This window comes from Anabrus simplex, chromosome 3, assembly GCF_040414725.1.
Source record: "Anabrus simplex isolate iqAnaSimp1 chromosome 3, ASM4041472v1, whole genome shotgun sequence".
Taxonomy (NCBI): Eukaryota; Metazoa; Arthropoda; class Insecta; order Orthoptera; family Tettigoniidae; genus Anabrus; species Anabrus simplex.
Window position 1 is genome coordinate 251,385,212 of NC_090267.1, and position 22,145 is coordinate 251,407,356.

General features: G+C 37.4%; 1 protein-coding gene across 5 annotated transcripts in view; it reads right to left on the reverse strand.

Annotated features, from left to right (window-relative positions):
* Positions 1-22,145, reverse strand: part of vir (VIR_N domain-containing protein) — a 439,345-nt gene that overhangs the window by 57,179 nt on the left and 360,021 nt on the right. For 4 of the 5 annotated variants that reach the window (XM_067142987.2, XM_067142988.2, XM_067142985.2 and 1 more), the window contains one exon: positions 19,378-19,443. The exons of the other annotated variant lie outside the window; for it this stretch is intronic. In XM_067142987.2, the coding sequence (XP_066999088.2) occupies positions 19,378-19,443 (66 nt within the window). The remainder of the gene's footprint in view (positions 1-19,377; positions 19,444-22,145) is intronic. 5 annotated transcript variants of the gene reach the window in all.

A 22,145-nucleotide genomic window follows, 5' to 3' on the forward strand; every position in this document is an offset into this window, starting at 1 on the left:
TTTGTGCTTATAGTCATGCATATGCTGTCCTACAGCTGAAAATTTATTGTACTTCAGGGCATTGACGTGTTGCGAGTACCTTACATTAAAATTTCTCCCAGTCTGCCCGACGTAAGAAGAATCACAATTGTTGCAAATAATCCTGTATACTGCTGATTTTGAAAAACTATTGAACTTCTTTATGGATGTGGCATTATGTAAGACTTGTGCATTGCTACTGTTGGTTTTAAAAACTACACTTACATCGTGCCTTTTAAAGATGTTGGTGACTTTGTAAATTTGTTCGTTGAACGTAAAGATAGAAAGGGAGGAGTTGTTTTGTTTATCTTTTTCCAAAGTGGTAGAGGGGTGATATTTATATTTATTGATTATTTTTCAATAAAGAAACTGCTGTATCCATTATATTTAGCTATATTGTGAATGGTGTTCAACTCATTTTTTGGTCTCTTTTAGACATTGGAACACTGAAAGCTCGGTACACCGTGCTGTTGTACGCTGCTCGTTTGTGAATTTGGGGTTGTGCAGAATCTTGACGTATTGTAGTGACTGTTTTGGGTGGGTTTTCTGAAAATCTTATATCTTAAGTAGCTTGGGTGCCTGGTAATAGTTAGTCTAAAAAATTAATTTTCCGTTCAATTTAGGATACAAGTATGAATTTTATATGCAGGTCAATGTTATTTAGATTAATGAGGGTGGTAGCAGCATCTGTGATGCTCTCATCCATAATTACTATGGTTATTTATTATTTATTTATCGTATGGCATATATACATATATACAGAAACAAGAAAGCAAGTACATTATATTTTAATGTCCAAAGATGTTATCCATTCTAGAGCCTCTGTATTGTCCTCTAGAAAATCAAACCAATCTCCAGGGTAGGCTCTTCTGCTACACTCCTTTACAATGTGTTCGATAATTACTATGGTGTCATCTACATATCTTGCCCAGCAAAGGATGTTGTCAAAGTTATTATTATCATCAATTTTAGTGAGTTCCAAAAAATCCAAGTAAATCTTGGCTAAGATACCTGAGGGTGGCGATCCCATAGCCAATCCTTCTTGTTGTTAAATAACATTATTGAAAGTGAAATAATTGTTATAAGCAACAATTATTTGTTATAAGCTGGCCTCCCTCCCCTGCGAACCATGTGAGCTTGCCGCGGTGGGGAGGCTTGTGTGTCCCAATGAAGCAGATAGCCGAGCCGCAGGTGCAACCATATCGGATCGGTATCTGTTCAGAGACCAGACTAAGGAATGGTTCATCGAAAGGGGGATAGCAGCCTTTCGGAAGTTGCAAGGGCGGCAGTCTGGATGATTGACTGATATGGCCTTGTAATAATACTCAACATGGCTTAGCTGTGTTGATACTGCTACACGGCTGAAAGCAATGGGAAATTACAGCCGTAACTAACTCCCGAGGACATGCAGCTCTCTCTGTGTGAATGATGTACTGATGATGTCTTCCTCCCGGGTAAAATATTCCGGAGGTAAACTAATCCCCCATTTGGATCTCCGGGTGGGGACTGCACGAGAGGGGTCGATCATCAGGAAGATGGATACTGACATTCTGCGAGTCGGAGCGTGGAATGTTAGAAGTTTGAATCGTCATGGTAGATTAGAGAATATGAAAAGGGAGATGGATAGACTACAGTTAGATGTAGTTGGTATAAGTGAAGTACGTTGTCAGGAAGAACAGGATTTCTGGTCAGGCGACTACCGAATTATCAACACAAAATCAAACAGAGGAAATGCAGGAGTTGGTTTAATAGTGAATAAGAAAATAGGGCAGCGGGTAAGCTACTATGACCAGCATAGTGAAAAAATTATTGTCGTCAAGATAGACACCAAATCAATGCCCACCACAATAGTGCAGGTATATATGCCTACTAGCTCAGCGGATGAGGAGGAAATCAAAAGAACATATGAAGAGACAGAAGATTTAATACAATATGTAAAAGGTGACGAGAATCTAATTGTGATGGGAGACTGGAATGCAGTGGTAGGCCAAGGAAGAGAAGGTAATACAGTAGGAGAATTCGGATTGGGACAAAGGAACGAAAGAGGAAGTCGGCTGGTTGAATTCTGCACTGATCATAATTTAGTCATTGCCAATACTTGGTTCAAACACCACAAACGACGGCTTTATACATGGACGAGACCTGGAGGCACTAGAAGGTATCAAATAGACTTCATTATGATTAGGCAAAGATTCAGAAACCAGGTGTTGGATTGCAAAACCTTCCCAGGAGCAGACGTGGACTCTGACCAACACTTGTTGGTCATGAAATGCCATCTGAAGCTGAAGAAATTGAAGAAAGGAAAGAATACAAAAAGATGGGATCTAGACAAGTTGAAAGAAAAGAGTGTGAGGGATTGTTTCAAGGAACATGTTGCAAAAGGACTAAATGAAAAGGCTGAAGGAAACACAATAGAGGAAGAGTGGAAAGTCATGAAAAATGAAGTCAGCAGGGCTACTGAAGAAATTATTATTATTATTATTATTATTATTATTATTATTTTGCTATTTGCTTTACGTTGCACCGACAAAGAAAGGTCTTATGGCGACGATGGGATAGGAAAGGCCTAGGAATGGGAAGGAAGCGTTTGTGGCCTTAATTAAGGTACAGCCCCAGCATTTGCCTGGTGTGAAAATGGGAAACCACGGAAAACCATCTTCAGGGCTGCCGACAGTGGGGCTCGAACCAACTATCTCCCGATTACTGGATACTGGCCGCACTTAAGCGACTGCAGCTATCGAGCTCGGTGAAGAAATGTTAGGAAGGAAGCAAAGATCAACTAAGAATAAATGGATAACTCAGGAGATACTAGACCTCATTGATGAACGATGAAAATACAAGAATGCTAGAAATGAAGAGGGCAGAAAAGCATACAGGTGATTAAAGAATGAAGTGGATAGAAAATGCAAGGTAGCTAAGGAAGAATGGCTGAAGGAGAAGTGCAAGGATGTCGAAGGCTGTATGGTCGTAGGAAAGGTAGATACTGCATACAGGAAAATCAAGGAAACCTTTGGAGAAAGGAAATATAGGTGTATGAATATTAAGAGCCCAGATGGAAAGCCACTTCTAGGGAAAGAACACAAAGCAGAAAGATGGCAGGAACATATCCAACAGTTGTATCAAGGTGAAGATGTAGATAATTTGGTTCTGGAACAAGAAGAGACTGTTGATGCTGATGAAATGGGAGACCCAATTTTGAGGTCGGAGTTTGATAGAACTGTGTGCGACCTAAATAGGAACAAGGCACCTGGAATTGATGACATTCCTTCTAAAATACTGACTGCCTCGGGAGAAACCAGCATGGCAAGGTTATTCCATTTAGTGTGTAAGATGTATGAGTCAGGAGAAGTCCCATCCGCTTTTCGGAAGAATGTTGTTATACCTATTCCCAAGAAAGCCGGTGCTGACAGGTGTGAAAACTATCACACCATTAGTTTCGTATTTAATGCCTGCATAATTTTAACACATATTGTTTACAGAAGAATGGAAAAACAAGTTGAAGCTGAATTGTGAGAAGATCAATTTGGCTTCAGAAGAAATGTAGGAACACGTGAAGCAATCCTGACTTTACGTCTGATCTTAGAGGATCGAATCAAGGAGGACAAGCCCACGTACATGGTATTCGTAGATCTAGAAAAGGCATTCAATAATGTTGATTGGACCAAGCTATTTAAGATTCTGAAGGTGACTGGGATCCTATACCAAGAATGAAGAATTATATCTACAACCTGTATAAAAATCAGTCTGCAGTGATAAGAATCGAGGGCTTTGAAAACGAAACAGCAATGCAGAAAGGAGTGAGGCAAGGCTGAAGTTTGTCCCCACTCCTTTTTAATTTTTACATAGAATAGGCAGTAAAGGAAATCAAAGAGTAATTTGGAAAGGGAATCACAATCCAAGGAGAGGAAATCAAAACCTCGAGATTTGCCGATGATATTGTTATTTTATCTGAGACTGCAGAAGATCTCGAGAAGCTACTGAATGGTATGGACGAAGTCGTGGGTAAGGAGTACAAGATGAAAATAAATAAGTCCAAAACAAAAGTAATGGAGTGCAGTCAATCGAAGGCAGGTGATGCAGGAAATATTAAATTAGGAAATGAAGTCTTAAAGGAAGTAGATGAATATTGTTACTTGGGTAGTAAAATAATTAACTATGGCAGAAGTAAGGAGGACATAAAATGCAGACTAGCACAAACAACGAAGAGCTTTCTTAAGAAAAGAAATTTGCTCACTTCAAACATTGATATAGGAATTAGAAAGATGTTTTTGAAAACTTTCGTGTGGAGCATGGCATTGTATGGAAGTGCAACATGGATGATAACTAGCTCAGAAAGAAAAAGAATAGAAGCTTTCGAAATGTGGTGTTACAGAAGAATGCTAAAGGTGAGATGGATAGATCGAATCACAAATGAAGAGATACCGAATCGAATTGGCGAGAGGAGATTGATTTGGCTAAATTTGACGAGAAGAAGAGATTAAATGATAGGACATATCTTAAGACACCCAGGACTTGTTCAGTTGGTTTTTGAAGGCAGTGTAGGTGGTAAGAATGGTAGGGGTACACCAAGGTATGAATATGACATGCAGATTAGAGCAGATGTAGGATGCAGTAGTTACATAGAAATGAAAAGGTTAGCACAGGATAGGGTGGCAAGGAGCGCTGCATCAAACCAGTCTATGGACGGATGACTCAAACAACAACAAGCTGGCCTCGGTATCTTCGATGACTCAAACAACAACAAGCTGGCCTCGGGTATCTTAGCCAGGATTTACTTGGATTTTTTGGAATACACTAAAATTGATAATAAATTAGTTATAACCAACAACTTTTTTTTTTAAAGAAATATTTGTATAAATTTTGCTATCTTGTATGTTGGACTAATTCTGAAATTCACTCTTGGTCTGATAGGAATGTTTTGCCTGTGAATTTCTGATAAAACTTGTAAAACAGGTAGAACTGGATTCATATTTATTAAACAGTTAGTATCTTTAGAATAAAGTAAATAAAACTTAAACCATTAAACATTTTTAAAGTTTCTTCTGTGCTATGTTGGTGGGATCTTTCTCTACCAATTTGAAACTACCATTAGCTAGGAAATCAGTAGTTTTGTCAATGTACTCTTGCCTATCCATTTAAACCACAGTGTTACCTTTATCTGCCTTTGCCACAACTGAATGCTGTTATGCATTATTAGACCAAATGCCAGAAGTTAGTTTCAAGATATTTATGTTTAACTTCTGGTTTATGTATAAATTCAAGCAAACATAATTTTTCTAAATCTGGTATTCCTGGTGTGGCAGGAGAATAGATTGTACCTTCTCTCCAAATTTCAACATTTTTATATTCATAGTACATATATTTTTTTAAAGGAAATGGCGCTTGGTCTACTGATGGTATTTGAGGTTATGCATTTTTAGACCAGACGCCCAAAACTGGTTTCGTGATATTCACGTTTAACTTTATTTTTATGTGTAAATTCAAGCAGACATAATTTGTCTAAATCTGATATTCCTGATGTGGCAGGATAATAGATTGTGCCTTCTCTCCAAATTTCAACATTTTTATACACACAGTACGGGTATATAGAATTTTTTAATGGTGCTTAGTCTACTGATGCAATTTAAGGTATTTCTCACATACAAAGAAAACACAATGACAACACCAATAACCTCTTATTTTTTAGTATCTGCAGAATAGGACTTGAAAAATAATGTGACCGCTATTGGGATTTAACACGTTCGCGGCCGCTCGGATATCGGCAACCATTACCTTGGTACCATAATACACTTTTTGCTTAAAGGACTTCATTTCCGTGTCCTTATGCATTTTAGATTATTATTTTAATTATTTCAATATTATTTATGTGCATACGAGTCATGACGCACACGCTGCGTCAGCGGCACTACCGATGAGTTTTTCACGTTCGGTGCCGTTTGACGCAGCGTGTGCGTCATGACTGGTAATGAAGTGGAGCGAGGAAAATAATGTTTTATTCGAATGTAGAACTTCTTTACAACAGAAAAATAAGTTTTTGAACATTTCACACAAAGATACTGTGCAATAGAATCTTATTATTGCTGTGTGAACAATGTATAGGCCTACTTACATTAGGCCTACTCCATAAGCTGTACAATGTAACTAGTCAAAACAGTGTGCTACATTTCAGTGACATTTCCTCGCAAAAATAACTTTTCTGAAAATGCGTTACATTCAGTTAAAATGTTATTCAGCAAGTTGTAATCTGCAAGCAAGCGAAAATAATCAATGGGTTTCGCGTCACTTGGCAGTGGAACCTTCATTCCCGGCCGACCAATAAAGTTTATTTGTTTCATTGAGGACGAATCTGAACGCCAAGAAATGACCCCTGAAATATTGCCCATGTTATTTGGCGGGAGATTTGGAGATGAGATATTGCTTACGTCTTCCTCATCTTCTGTAATGTGAGAATTGGGAGTAGACACTCGACACACACATCCGTGATAAAGATTCTCACTCAGGTGGCTACAGTCAATTTTCACACTGTCATCACTATCGTCACTAAAAATGCTTACATAAAATCAGCTTCATGGTCCGTATCGCACTTCAATCTTATGTTAATTTTAAGGACACTTCCTCTAAAGCATTACTTTGTCAATTTTATACATTTTTCATCTAAACAGTGTTATGTGGCTGAAGATGTTGATAATATACGAAACATGTACCACTTTTGACCATTAAAAATTGCCTTAAGCAATCATTGTATCGACTAGGTGGAAAATAAATACTTAATTGTGAAACTAAAAATGCTGTCACTGTCACTGGCGTTCAGGGGAGCTTCCCGACTATCATCATGGCCTGTTTATCCCGCTAAGACGGGGTTTCTCCCGGAGAGAAGGTCCTGAAACTTCACTGTTTTCCCTTGACATCGCAGAAACGTATGCTGACTTGTATTGGCTACAGGGATTGTAACTAACAATTGATCTGATGCACGGATGGCACATATGTTTAATAACACCATAACAATGCACAGATAAGAGGTCTGTTTGTTTACATACATATTGGCGGAAATACGAGCTTTAATATTTGGCGCGGAGTGTGACGCACGTGTGTCGTCATCGGTACTGAGTGAAAGTGGAGTCATGACGCATGTGTCATCATCAGCCGCGAACGTGTTAAACCCAAATCTCCTACTGTCCAAACAGGCGTGCAAAGTCCTTGAACCACTGCAAGCCACCCCACAACTCTGGCATATTATTTAAGTCTTAGATGGAGAGACTCGAGAAGGGGAACTATTCCCTAAAGCCATTTCTATAACCCATTACTGACTTCAGGAATTTCATCTGATCTGTGCCAAATAAATACAAATGTTAAGAAATGAGTCTACACACTGCAATGTTCATCATTTTTGTATGGATTTTCTTTACGTTATGTTCGGACAGTACAGTAGTGACGAGATATATTTGAAAGTAAAAATCTCCTGCAAGTTTCTGGTAAAATTATTTGGTATCTGCAGGTATTAGGTGTATCAGTAACTTCAGGTCAGCAAGTTTGGCTTCAGAGATAGGTTTTCCATTTGGCTACAAAGGTATTAATGCCTGATGGAAGGGAATTCTAATTTCCCATGCCTGTCTCGATCTTGACTTTTATAGACTTAATTCTTGAGATCCAAGATCAAATTTAGTTTTGACATACATAGCAAATGGCTGTGATTTCAAGAGCTGGATTTCCTTTAGTTTTTACCAGTTTATCTTGCAACCGTCTACAGCCTTTTTATGATTCATGATCATTTTCCTTGTCTAGCCCCTTACTTTCAGAAAACATTGCTGAACTTTGACTCAATAAACCACTTAATGTATTACCACCACATCAGTAACTTAGCACTATCGAAAACGCGGGCTACCTCGCTGTCATTCATGACGCGAAGTGAGGAATGTGGGCGCTTGGTCCAATGATGTAAAATAAAATGTCGTATTGTCTACTGATGCAGTTTACAGTTGAACTGTTTCCTGCTATGTTACTTAGGTTTTCAGTTAACTGACGCCTAATGCCCCCTTGTAATCCTGTGGAAAATTTTTTACAAGTAGTTGAACCTTTTCTCTACATGATAGAGCTAAAATCTCTGTTTTATTAAAATGATGCTTAGTCTATTGATGCAAAACTGCATCCAATTATATCTATTTTTATCTTTTATTTTATCATTACACTGTTTGATGTTACTATTTATTATAAAAGCTTTCTTATCTTTGTACTCCATTATTTTAGGAAGTCTTTTACAAGCTTCATGTTTTATTGTATCTAGCTCATCTATTGCAATGTTGGAAATGAACTGAACTATTTCTTTCTTTCTTTCTTACTTACTTACTTACTTTTGGCCAATTATGTTTAGGTCATTTCTCTAGAATATTCTTTTCTTTTTCATTAAACATTACATTTAATTTTTAACAGGAGGGTAAATAAATGTGTTCAACTTCATTACCTCTGAAATTATTATTATTATTATTATTATTATTATTATTATTATTATTATTATTATTATTATTATTATTATTATTATTATTTATTATTAATCAGACACTCAAACTTTCTATCTAGGGTTTCCTGCTTTTTCTTTCTTTAGGATAAAGAGCATAGAATGTTCTATGTAGTTACTTACCAGTCACATTCTGAAATAGAAATTTTCTTTGGTATTTGAAGGTGTAAGTCATACTTAGAGTTTACAGTTTAATTGGTTCTTTTTAAATAAATTTAACTTCTAAGACACATCCGGCTAACTTTAGTGAGTCGCCATCTCATAATATTGCAATTTACGTTTTTTTTTTTTTTTTTAAGTAATGCTAAATGTTCGGGAGCCAAATTATGTAATGAACAATTTTAAAGTGAAATACAGTTTTTTGAAATTTTGAAAATTATAATCTTTAAGGGTTTCTGCAACAATGATCAATTTCTGTGCTCCAGAATGATTTACAACAGGAAGAACAAGCCAATGTAACTTCACAAAGGTATGTCCGTCCCACTTCCATGGGGGTTTGATTTTAGACAGTCTCATTAAAATACACAAAATTACCAAAACTTATTACATTTTCATCATCCAATGATAATAACTCGAAAGAGTTCATCATAAATATTTGTCTTTCATAACAGCTCCAACATGAGATGTTATCAATCTGTATATATAAACTTGAAATGGAAAATAATCTGCACAGGTAATACATACAGGGCAGCTGGAGATCTGAAAGCAGGATAGACCAGGATGAGGGCAAGGATTACAGGCACTCTGTAGGTGGCCGAGGAGGAAGCAATGTCATACCTAGTAAATAAAAACTTGCTATTAATTTGAAAGTACAGATAGGCTGACATAATACCAAGCCTAAATTGACCATCAGTATTACTTTGAACTAGGCATGTAAACTGAAAACAATCTACACTGTTCGAATTCAATAATCAAGGTTAAAGGCTCAGTCCTCTTACTTGTTTCATTCAAGTCTGTTTATAAGGATCTTTTTATGATGGTGAAGGCAGGTAGTTTTATCAAGTATAGTGCGGAATAGAAAACTACAACTTACTAAAGACAGGGTAAAACAGAAATGTATACTGGAGAGAGGGATACTGCAAGAAAATACAAAATGCTATTTTATTATCTTTGGTCTCTTCTTCTGCTTTCAATGATGATGAACTTGGAAATATGTTGTCTGCTTTTCAGCACAAATTTCTACTGCATTTAAATATGGTAGATCACCCTTCATCTTTACAATATTCACTTCTTGTTATAGTTGTTACCTCTATTTTTGTCTAATGAAGAAGATCATCTGTTATTTTACTCAATGTAATAAATATCCGAATTACAGTGTATTTATATATTATTAACTTCATTTATACATTAGGTATTAACCATCAAGAATACATTGGCAAGCTGAATACATAAGAAATTTTCTGGAATTTTAGGCTATGGTCAAATTGGATTTCTAGCTCCCAACGTTTTACCAGCATTTTCAAGAGTCTGCTCTCTCTGAAAGTCAGTAGAACTGTTATTACCCTCCTGATGAAGATGGGAAGCTGAAACGAGCTCGTCAGGTACTGAGAAGATGATGTATGAGAACTGGGGTTGATGAGCAGGTAACACATCTATGCGCAGACAGCAGTATTTGAAGGTGTGGAGGTTGTCCTGTGTTTTCACATTAGTCCTTGTCTGCTCTTTCTGTTGCTCTCTCTTCCCATATTGATATGCCATTGGATTTATCTTATCAGACCCAATTTTTATTGCTTTTTTATTTATTTTTTAAATGCACCTTTGTAGAGAGAAAGAGCAACTCACGAGAACCCTCAGGAGAAATGGCTACTCACTCAATAACATCCGAGTCTTTAGAAAATCAGAAAACAAAGATAAGACCGCCGTAGAAGAAAACAACGGGAAAGAAGAACTGACCCGCCCGAAAATGGCGATACTTCCATACATTTGAAACACTACAGACAGGATCAGCAAGATAATAGATAAATATGACATAAAAACCATCTATAAACCACACCGGAAGCTAGCCCGTTATCTACCACTAGTAAAAGACACAATAGAACTACAGGCTCCTGAAGTATAGCATACTGAACGTAACTGCAGAACACGCTATATCAGTAAAACAAAACGCCTGATCTCCACCCGTCTAAAAAGACACATCCGTCACACCAAGAACCAAAACCAAATATTTCAGTTGTAGCCAAGCATTCCTACAAAACAAGATACAGAATATCATTTGACAAGACCAAGATCCTAGCAGCTATCCCTTAGAATCTGGAAAGGAAAATCCATGAGGCTATCAAAATCAAGAAACACCTGAACAATATGAATTTAGAAGGATATAAAATCAGCAATTTGTGGATGCCTATCATACATAAAGACATACAGACCACAACATAAACACACAGGACGAACCTCTAATTACATAACAGCGCAGGTAAGTCCCACTACTTGGCTGTGACACATACTTTCCAGAATTCTCATGAGACAGCCAGGGGATTTACATCAGCCAGAAAGGGTAGGATATATAAGACCAAGGTGGTAGGGGTTATGTCAGGCAAATGGAGGAGGATAGGTTACCTAGGAGAATAATGGACTCTGTTATGGAAGGTAAGAAAATTAACGGGAGACCAAGACAATGATGGTTAAACTCAGTTTCTTTTTCTTTTTTTTTTGGGGCAGGAAAGGCCTAGAAATGGGAAGGAAGCGGCCGTGGCTTTCATTAAGGTACAGCCCCAGCATTCGCCTGGTGTGAAAATGGGAAACCATCTTCAGGGCTGCCGACAGTGGGATTCGAAACCACTATCTCCCGGATGCGAACTCACAGCTGCGAGCCCCTAACCGCACAGCCATCTCAGTTTCTAACGATTTAAAGACCAAGGGTATAGAACAAAACAAGGCCATAGAACTAGTCATAAATAGAGGTTTGTTGTGACATTTAGTAAATTCACAGAAGCTTGCATACTGAACACAGAAAGGCATAACGGTCTATAATGAATATGTATATATATATACATATGTATATATGTATGTACACTGCAAATGAAGTGGTGGTACTGAGTGTAGTTTTCTTCTGAGATAACAAACACTTTTCAGGAAAATGCTGCAAAAGTACCTTATTTATTTCTTCTTTCACCACTGATCTGCATTTAGGGCTGTCACCCTGGAGGCAGATTCCCTATCAATTGTTTAGTTAGTGTTTCTTAGACGGTTTCAAAGCAGTTGAAAATGTATTGAACATATCCATTCGTAAATTATTCAAATGCCTAATTCCCCTTCCTATAAATGAATATTTGCCCTAATTTACCCTCCTGAATTCCAACTTTATGATCTTTTCCACTTTTAAAAACTCCACTCCAGCTTATTTGTCTACTAATATCAATCCATGCCATCCCTCCATGGACAGCCCAGAACATACCCCTCAATTGAGCAGCTCGTCTCCATACTCTTAAGTCTTCCGAGCCTAAAGTTTCCAAAATTTTTGCAACACTAATCTTTTGTTGGAAATCACCCAGAACAAATTGTGCTCCTTTCCTTTGGACCCTTTCCCGTTCATGTATCAAGTAATTCTGGTGTGAGTCCCATACATTGGAACCATACTCTAATTGATGATGATGCTTGTTGTTTAAAAGGGCCTAACATCAAAGGTCATCGGCCCCATACTCTAATTAGGGTCCTACCAGAGACTTATATGTCCTGTCCTTTATACCCTTACGACAACCACTATACCTTCATAACCACATAGAAAGTTGTGAAACCTTTAATTACAACCTTTTTTACATGATTCATCCTATGAGGGTCTTCCCTAATATTAACACCTAGATATGTATAGTGATCACCATGAGGTACTATAACACCATCAACACAGTAATTCAAACTGAGAGGAGTTTTTCTCTTGGTGAAACTTACAACCTGACTTTTTGTCCCATTTACCATCAAACCATTGTCTGCTGTAAATCTCACAACATTACTGAGGTCATTTTTTAGTTACCCTGCATAGTAAAAAGACTTATTTGTGATTCAGATCATTTAAACTATATACACATACAAACAAAACTACATATATAGGTGTAACGTAAATTATACTAACAAAAATGCCAGGGATGCTTTTCATATTATGTAAAGTACGATGGCGCAATCAGGTTGGTGGAGAACAGTTTTAATTTAGAGAAAATGAGGTTACTTTGTTACTTCCGGTCGTGCAATTCACATTGACAAACTCACTGTATTTGCTGTGCCAAAGCACAAGCCACTGCCCACCACTCTGCTTAGAGGAAAGAAAGGAAAGTGAAGGAAGCTATATGACAGACTGAGACAGAGATAATGCTCAGTGGCAATGCACAAGTTTCTCGTTCATTCCATGCAATCACTTTCCAACCCCAGTAGGCAGTGTAGTTTGGTCTGGATGCATCGGCTACTAAGTTTGTTACAAGTAACAACTCTCATTATTGTTCCGTATTGAAGATGACGTTAGGCATAGAATGCAAGGATAATTTAATAAAAAACCACCTATTCAATACTTTCCACGTTTAACGTGGTTATTATCTACATGATTTTGTGTAGACTTATTTAGGTCAGGTACATGTTTCACCCATTATTTTGGGCATCTTCAGCCTATATACAACCTTTAGGTCAAGATTTAGGACCTTTTTAACCAATATAAACATACCAATATATACACTATATACATTATATACAATATATACAAACATTAATGAACTCTTAAGATGGGTAACATAAGTTAATACAGTTAAGTTTTTTGGTCCTAATCTATCTAATATGAAAAATGTCCAAAACTAAAATGGATCTTCTTTTTGGTAAAGAGGATTACATATCGGGGTTTATGTGACCCCTGTATCATATCATGTTCTTGACGTACCGTGTCTGTTGACAGGATGTGTCGTCAACAATAAGTGGAGATTTGAACTGATTGTTGATTGTAGGTTGGTCAAGATTGAAAATATAAATTTAAATTAAATGTATTTTAACTTGGCAGTTCTATTCTGGTTAACTTAAAATGTTCAAAAATAAAATGAAATGGATCTTCTTTTTTATCATAAGTCTTGAGAAAGGGTGATATTAAAACTGGGGCTTATTTGACCCACGATTTTCATTTTCGTGTTCTTGATGTAACTAATATTTAAATGTGTTGTCATGCACAAGTGGAGATTTAAAAAAATCGATTGTTGTAGGTAGACTGGTCAAGAACGTTGTGAATGAAACTGTTAGCGTCTTGACTTTGGGTCTCATGTAACATCAAGGAATTGACAAGAGTACAATATTAAGCTGTTTCATAGTTGTAGGCTGCTGCTTAATTGAGAAGGAACATCCTCGACACTTGATACAGTCTTGTATGAATATTGTTCCCGTTGATGTGTTGCTTGGTCTTTGGGAGGGATCTTAAGAATATCTGTAATGAAGTAGAAAAGTAATATTGAATTAAAAATTTAGAGCACGCGTTATGATAAAATGTATTAAATTAACACCTCTTAACTGTAAAATGACTTACTTGTTCAATTAATACTAGATGGACCTGTCTGTTCCGGCAGCGCCTGTCTTATCAACATTTCTACTCCTGGTGTTGTACTGGTGCGGTAATGGAGGGGCGGGGCATGGAGGGAGAGTGGGGGTAGGCTGGTCTATGGGAGTGTGTGCTATCGCACCAGTACAACACCAGGAGTAGAAATGTTGATACGACAGGCGCTGCCGGAACAGACAGGTCCATCTAGTATTAATTGAACAAGTAAGTCATTTTACAGTTAAGAGGTGTTAATTTAATACATTTTATCATAACGCGTGCTCTAAATTTTTAATTCAATATTACTTTTCTACTTCATTACAGATATTCTTAAGATCCCTCCCAAAGACCAAGCAACACATCAACGGGAACAATATTCATACAAGACTGTATCAAGTGTCTAGGATGTTCCTTCTCAATTAAGCAGCAGCCTACAACTATGAAACAGCTTAATATTGTACTCTTGTCAATTCCTTGACGTTACATGAGACCCAAAGTCACGACGCTAACAGTTTCATTCACAACGTTCTTGACCAGTCTACCTACAACAATCAGTTTTTTAAATCTCCACTTGTGCATGACAACACATTTAAATATTAGTTACGTCAAGAACACGAAAATGAAAATCGTGGGTCAAATAAGCCCCAGTTTTAATATCACCCTTTCTCAAGACTTATGATAAAAAAGAAGATCCATTTCATTTTATTTTTGAACATTTTAAGTTAACCAGAATAGAACTGCCAAGTTAAAACACATTTAATTTAAATTTATATTTTCAATCTTGACCAACCTACAATCAACAATCAGTTCAAATCTCCACTTATTGTTGACGACACATCCTGTCAACAGACACGGTACGTCAAGAACACGATATAATATAGGGGTCACATAAACCCCGATATGTAATCCTCTTTACCAAAAAGAAGATCCATTTTAGTTTTGGACATTTTTCATATTAGATAGATTAGGATCAAAAAACTTAACTGTATTAACTTATGTTACCCATCTTAAGAGTTCATTAATGTTTGTATATATTGTATATAATGTATGACCTAAAGGTTGTATACAGGCTGAAGATGCCCAAAATAATGGGTGAAACATGTACCTGACCTAAATAAGTCTACATAAAATCATGTAGATAATAACCACATTAAACGTAGAAAGTATTGAATAGGTGGTTTTTTATTAAATTATCCTTGTATTCTATACTAAGTTTGTGGCAGAAATTTGTGAGAATGGCTCCATTTTGGTATATCAACAAAGAAATGGCTGATATGCACCTAGCCTATGGTGCAGCAAATGGCAATGGGAGAGAAGTCAGATGGATTTGTGGCATCCGGCACCCTAATCACCAACCACCTCATCATTCAACCTTTATGTCCATTGACAGGCGACTGGGAGAAGCAGAGAGCTTCGTGCCTCAGATGCATGACGCTGGCAGAGCGGCACTGATGTGAAACCCAGAGTTTGAAGAGGCTGCTTTAGAAGAAATAAATGATAATCCATCAATCTGTACAAGGTATGCTGCGAGCAATGTTGCTGCTTCTCATATGATCGTTCGGAGGGTATGGAAGAGACCAACAATTGCACCCTTATCGATATCAATCAGTGCAAGAACTGCCATCACTGGATTACACACAATGCCTAACATTTGCAAGGTGGGTCTTAAAAAGCTATGGGAATATTCCACACTTCTTGTCGTCACTCTTTTTCACGGATGAAGCTACATTTACGAGACAAGGTGTAATACCAATATAATTGGTTCATTATTGGACATTATAAATTTTCCAGCTAACTCATTCCTGGTTGCCAGCGTTTCGCCCCCGTGTGCTAATTTGGGCTCCACAGTTGGTAAATAGCACACCTACCAAGACGCATGGCTAGTGCATACCGTGGAGGCCACTGCATATGCTACCTGGAGCCACTGGCAGTGCCAATGCACTATGAGAGACTTTGTCTCATTTTCAAAAATTGATGCCTGCCTGGCCATCAGATGATAAAGATGTTGATTCCCATAGGGAACCTGAAATATTTGTCCCGAATGAGTAAATTTATAATACCAATATAATAAGTCCGTTATTGGTCATCATAAATTTTCCAGCTAACTCATTTCTGGTTGTCAGCGTTTCGCCCGTGGGGCGACCTTTGATACATCACAAAAGACTCTCCTCATATTTTTTGACCGGCCCAACATCTTTACTACTAGCTCCCCCCCCAGACTCAATAAAGCAAGCGGCCGACTCCACGATCGGACGTTAGCCTCCCCATTATGATCAGCTACCTTTCCGCTATTAACACCACCACCACCAATACAACATCTGCCCTCACCTCTCCTTATGTTCCCATCACCACGCTCGCATACTCACATCCTTCACCAGTAATGTCATCATCCCTTCCCATATCACCAACCACTGAACAACCCAGTCTCCTTTACATCCCACCCTGCTACATTCAGCACCAGCAATCAGAAGACACATCTACCGTGCCACTGGCTACGACCCCCGCCACCTTAACAGAAGCCGTACCACCATCGTCACCACTGCCAGCACCATCTCACCAAGCGGCCAGTGTGTAATCCGAGGCGTCGATCCCACCATATCTGAATCCGAAGTACTCCGAGAACTCTACGCTGAAGACAACCCTGCACACAGAGCTTTCCGGATCATGAACGTCGCTGGTCCGACATTCTTGGTGCAACTCCATCTTTCTACAAAAGACGATGTCCAGCACCTCATCAGCAGCGGAGCGTACATCTATTGCCATCTTTCATTGAGTGGTCAGGTGCAATGCTCCAATATATACAAATTCTGTTCACGGCACCTCGATTACAAATATATCCTTTTTATTTTGGATTATTTGCATATATTTGAATTTTTTAAAATTTTAAGAGCAATGTCTTTGATTTTGGAGAATTGTTCGGTCATATTTTGGAGAATTTTGTCACTTTACATCATTTTGTCCCTTTTGTCATGTTACCATACTTTATGAAATTACATCTGAAAGCCATAACTAGTAGTTATACTGTACAAATATTGAAATAAAACATTTCAATATACAGTAAAACCTTGTTACGACATTTCTGCATGTGACATTTTCCGACATGACGGCATTTTATGTTGTGTATCTGCGGGTACAATGAAAAGTATATCTACCATTTCTAAAGATGATAGGAGAATATTAAAAGGTGTGAAAAACATGAGTGAACAAATATGAAACCCTTTTCTGCTGGGGATTATAAAATAACAACTGTGCACTGCAAGGTGTGAAAAACACCAGAAAACAAAAATATGGAAACATTTGCACGGGAGCCAATAAAAATATCAGAGTATTATTGCAGATCACACTCTTCCTAAAAACAAATGTTGTTGAAGCCTTTTATTTTGGAGCAGTGGGTTATTAAACATTATTTTTTGGTCACACTCTTAGACAATGAATTGGAGGTTACACTCGACTTTGTGCGACTGCGACTTTAGCCAACATTTTGAAACTGACAAAACTTTGATTCAACCAACTCGAATGATCGAGTCAAAACTCAAAGGTGTGAGTTTCAACATTCGCACTAACTCTGCACGCTAAAAGATGCGAATGCCAGTTTACTTCCTGATAAATTTGTATTTTGTCTTCATTAATAAGGAATTTTACAACTTTTTCCGAATCCACAACTAGGTTGTCACAAGACAATATGCACCACGCTAGTCAACTTCACATGATTATGTTCCTAATCAAGATGCAGGCTATCAGGCAACAAATATTCGCTACCCTTCACTGTACCAATCAACACAAATCAATTTCTAATTTCTGTTATCCTACGAAGTTCAGGAATTTAAAGCCTTTTCCCAATATCACACAACCGTAGCGAGGGCTCTTTCTTACCCGAGTTGGAAATCACGTTCTTTTCCCAAGGAATGACAAATAACATTTTCAGGGCTAGGAAAAATGTGATCATAGTAAGCGGTAACAGCAAAAACTTGTGACATTATAAGTGAGGATTTTTGTCTAGATTTAATATGATGAGAATCAGGATTTTGAATTTACAACATGTTAAGCGGGAAAACGTTTAATGAGGAACGCACTAACAAGGTTTCGCTGTATTATTATTTTTCTTACACAGTAACTGCTGGTGGGAATGTTTTACTGGGCAGAAGGTTACAGTAGATGGCTGCTCAAGTACAGCCTAAAATGTCTATGGTGCAGTGGTGAGTTGAGCGGAGCGATCATTCTGCATCCACGAGCGGATGACAGCTGTTATCGTTCTTCTTTCCTGATACAGACTTTATACACTCGCTTTCCAGGGAACAAGTTACTTGGGACTGGAATGTCTGGAATGTTACCGGCAGTCATCAAGACGTCTCTGACATCTGTAAAGGTTAGGGTAGGAGGGGAAGGTATGGATTTTGCATGAACAGTATTGCCTCTGTTTCACACAGTTCAAAGAGTGCAGTACTATGAAATATTCAATTACCAATTTGAAAATGCCTAAAATTAATGTCTGCACTTTAGAAGAAATATACTTTTAACATACACCATACCAGGAGAAAAACACAAAATATGCACTATTAAGGGAGACTACTCCACATATGCAATTGCACATGCTATATGCAACAAGCATAATAATCTGAAGCCTGATCATTCTCAAAAATGTACTAAATGTAACATACTGTAATATAACATACATAGTTATTTAAAGAGAATTAATTGTAATTTCAGGGGTGAATTGGAATATTGAGAGAAAATGATCTAAGGCAAGAAATGAAAGAGGCCCTTCTTCATCCGATGAGTACATGGGAGTGTTAACTGAGACTGCAAAAGAGAGTTGATGCTTCGGTGTGAATGAACATGCCACTTTTGTTGCTGCAGCAGATATGAAGTTTTTGTCATTGCCACCACTGTGAATGTTTTGTGGTGGTGTGAGGAGTCCTTTAAACTTAATTGCCTTGCCTTTAAAGAAGGCATTATTCATTAGTCAGCAGTTAATTTCATGCTAAAACAAGACTAGGATTACTGTTAGATGGAAACAAGCAGATTAAAATAAAAGAAATGGAACAAGCTGGAAAGTAGCAATCTTCCTAACTTAGATTTATTCTACAGTACATTTACATATAATTCACTGACGATTGTAATAAAAATACATAACTCAAGAATAACTACATTGCACTTGTACTCTTCTATTGTGTGTGGTAAATGAAAAGGAATATGCATATACTTGCAATTAAAATATTTTTTATCAGACACATTAAGATTCTCTAATACCATACCATCGGAATTTGTTCTGGTAACCAGAAAAAAGTACCATGGACCCGTTGTATATTTTAGTCATAAAGTGCATCTTAAATAATGTAAAGTTTCTGTTTACCTTCCGCTGACCTCTTCTTGGTGGATTGCTCGGATAAATAACGCCCCTGGTTTTCACATTCGTCTCCTGCATTAAAATGGATAATAGTTTCCACATATAAGAACAAGGGACTAGAAATATTCTGTAAAGAGGCATAGAAACAAGAAGAGGAAGAACATGAAAGTAGTAATTGATATTTATAAACTAGGGTGGAGCTTAAAATTCTAGAATATGGTGTTCAGTACTTCATCAGAAGATACTTGAATACCTGCATTATTCTATAACATACACCTATACACGCTCTAGCTCACATGTTACACATTAATGTTCCACCCCCACACAGGCAGATATTGTGTAGCAAAGATATATAGCAGTACCTCATCAACATGACAGGAATAAGACAGAAAGTAGCACAAACTTATGCACGCATTCAGCAGAAATGGGGCTGGAGGACAAATATAATGCAGCAAACAAACATATATACAACTGGAAAGCACCAGGTATAACTTTAATTGAGAGTAAATGTAAATGAGCAAGCAACAGGCTACAAAGGCCCTTGGAGGAGAGAAAGGTAAAGGCTTCCGCTTTATGTAATTTTGGTTTTCTCTATGTCTCACCACCTTTGCTCCCCAGGAATTACCCTGGTACTCATTTTTGGTGTAGGCTGAGCGAACCTCAGGGCCACGTGCCACTCCAGAAGTGGAAGATCTTGTTTCTTAAATTTCATGACAGAGAATCAAACCCATGTCCATCCGGGTGAACCAAGCACACCTTTATTGCCTTGGCTAGGCAGCCCTTAAATGTAACTTACAGTATGTTGAATTATGTCATGTCTATAGGTTCAAATTTAATCCAATGAATCATTATTTTTCCATCTGTACACATTTTGTTATACTACATTATGTATTCTGTATACTACAATACTTATATTAATTTTTATGAATAGGAGGCATAATTCACATACTGTACATGTTCTACAACTGAAGTTAAATTATTTATTTCATTAAATAAAATGTCACTTTGGGAGTTAGAGATGCCCTTCTTTTCCTGAAGTAAAATTCAACACAAAGTCTTTAGGACACAGAACACATATGAAGAGCCTGTACTTTATTCTGCTCTCATACACTGCTAAGGCCAATACTGCAACTTCCTGTTCTCCTACTTCTTCTCCACAAAGAATAAAAGAAGATAATAATTAAATTTTGCAGTCTCGAATATTTACTGGTATCAAAAAATCACACCTTGAGGGATAAAACAAACACTTATCAACAATCCTATTTTCATTCAATCAAATGATCATGAAGTAAAATTTTGGTTCTTTAATCAGATTAACAATAAAGTTTTTAGAAGATCAAGCCAAGGAAGAAGATAGTTCAGATATTTTCTTCATTAGTACGGTGCAAAGAGTAAGATGGTGCAACAAGTTGCTTCAGTTAAGGTAGAGAAGGGAGGAAATGGAATCCCAAATCCTTATTTTTCTAATATACTAATAAAAGTTACAAGGAAGTGAAGTTATGCCATTTTTACCAAAATTAGTACATGATAAGAAAAGCCATGATAATGAAACATTGCTGAAATGAATAACACCAAAGAAAATGTAAGCACCAAAAAGCTACTTCAATGCATTTGCCTTATTTGCCATCAAGTCCACTGTTCTTATAAGAATCATTTAAATTTTTCAAGTTGCTTTACGTCGCACCGACACAGATAAGTCTTACGGCGATGATGGGACAGGAAAGGGCTAGGAGTGGGAAGGAAACGGCCATGGCCTTAAGTAAGGTACAGCCCCAGCATTTGCCTGGTGTGAAAATGGGAAACCACGGAAAAAATTTTTCAGGGCTGCCGACAGTGTGGTTCGAACCCACTATCTTCCGAATACTGGATACTGGCCACACTTTAACGACTGCAGCTATCGAGCTCGGTAAGAATCATTTCAACAAGAGGAAACGTATACCAAGACTACGAATAAGTATGCACTGTATCATGTGCCAGCTGTCTCAACATCCAGTAGAGGTAAATCTCCGACTGCAAACTGCAGTTAGATCCACATGATACATTATTTTAAGGTCTTGCCAGTATGGTAGAGGCATATAAAATTTAAGGTACATGTAAAGCATAAACTGTTTGTATTAGAACACATCAGTGTACCATACTAGAATTAAGTGTAGAGTAACAGGTCTCCATTTGGATTTCAATCTAAAATATAGTGCATCAAAAAAGTATGTCATAAGTGAAATTGCACACACATATTTGAAATAAGTATGTATTTTATTGGGGAAATCATGCTAAAACAGGAAAATTATGATAAGATCATTTAACTGCATGTACATGAGGGCTGAACACTGACAGTGATGGTGGATGAATTCAACAGATGTTGTTCAGTTAGATGTAGCATAAAACGACCATCCAATTTCTAAACAATTTTAAGATAATGGTAGGGGTTACTAACTTTCACAGATTGGAATGTTTAAGCTCCTCACATGAATAATTTGTGAAACAACTCTGGCAAAGTTCCACACCATTCCACAAATGTCCGTACTGCACAATAGTTTGGAATTAAATGTACCAAAGAAATACCCTCAAGCATGAGAAATTCCATCCATATAAGCTGCAAGTTCTACATCATCTTCCTGAAGATGAACCGAAGTGGCAGATGAAAATCTGTGGTTAGTTCCTCAGTGAGATAGAAATGACTAGCTGTACACGAAAGTTCTATTATCTATTGAGGTGAATTTTTCTGTAAATAGAGAGGTGAAAATCAGAAACTCCATTACTAATCCCGTATTAAT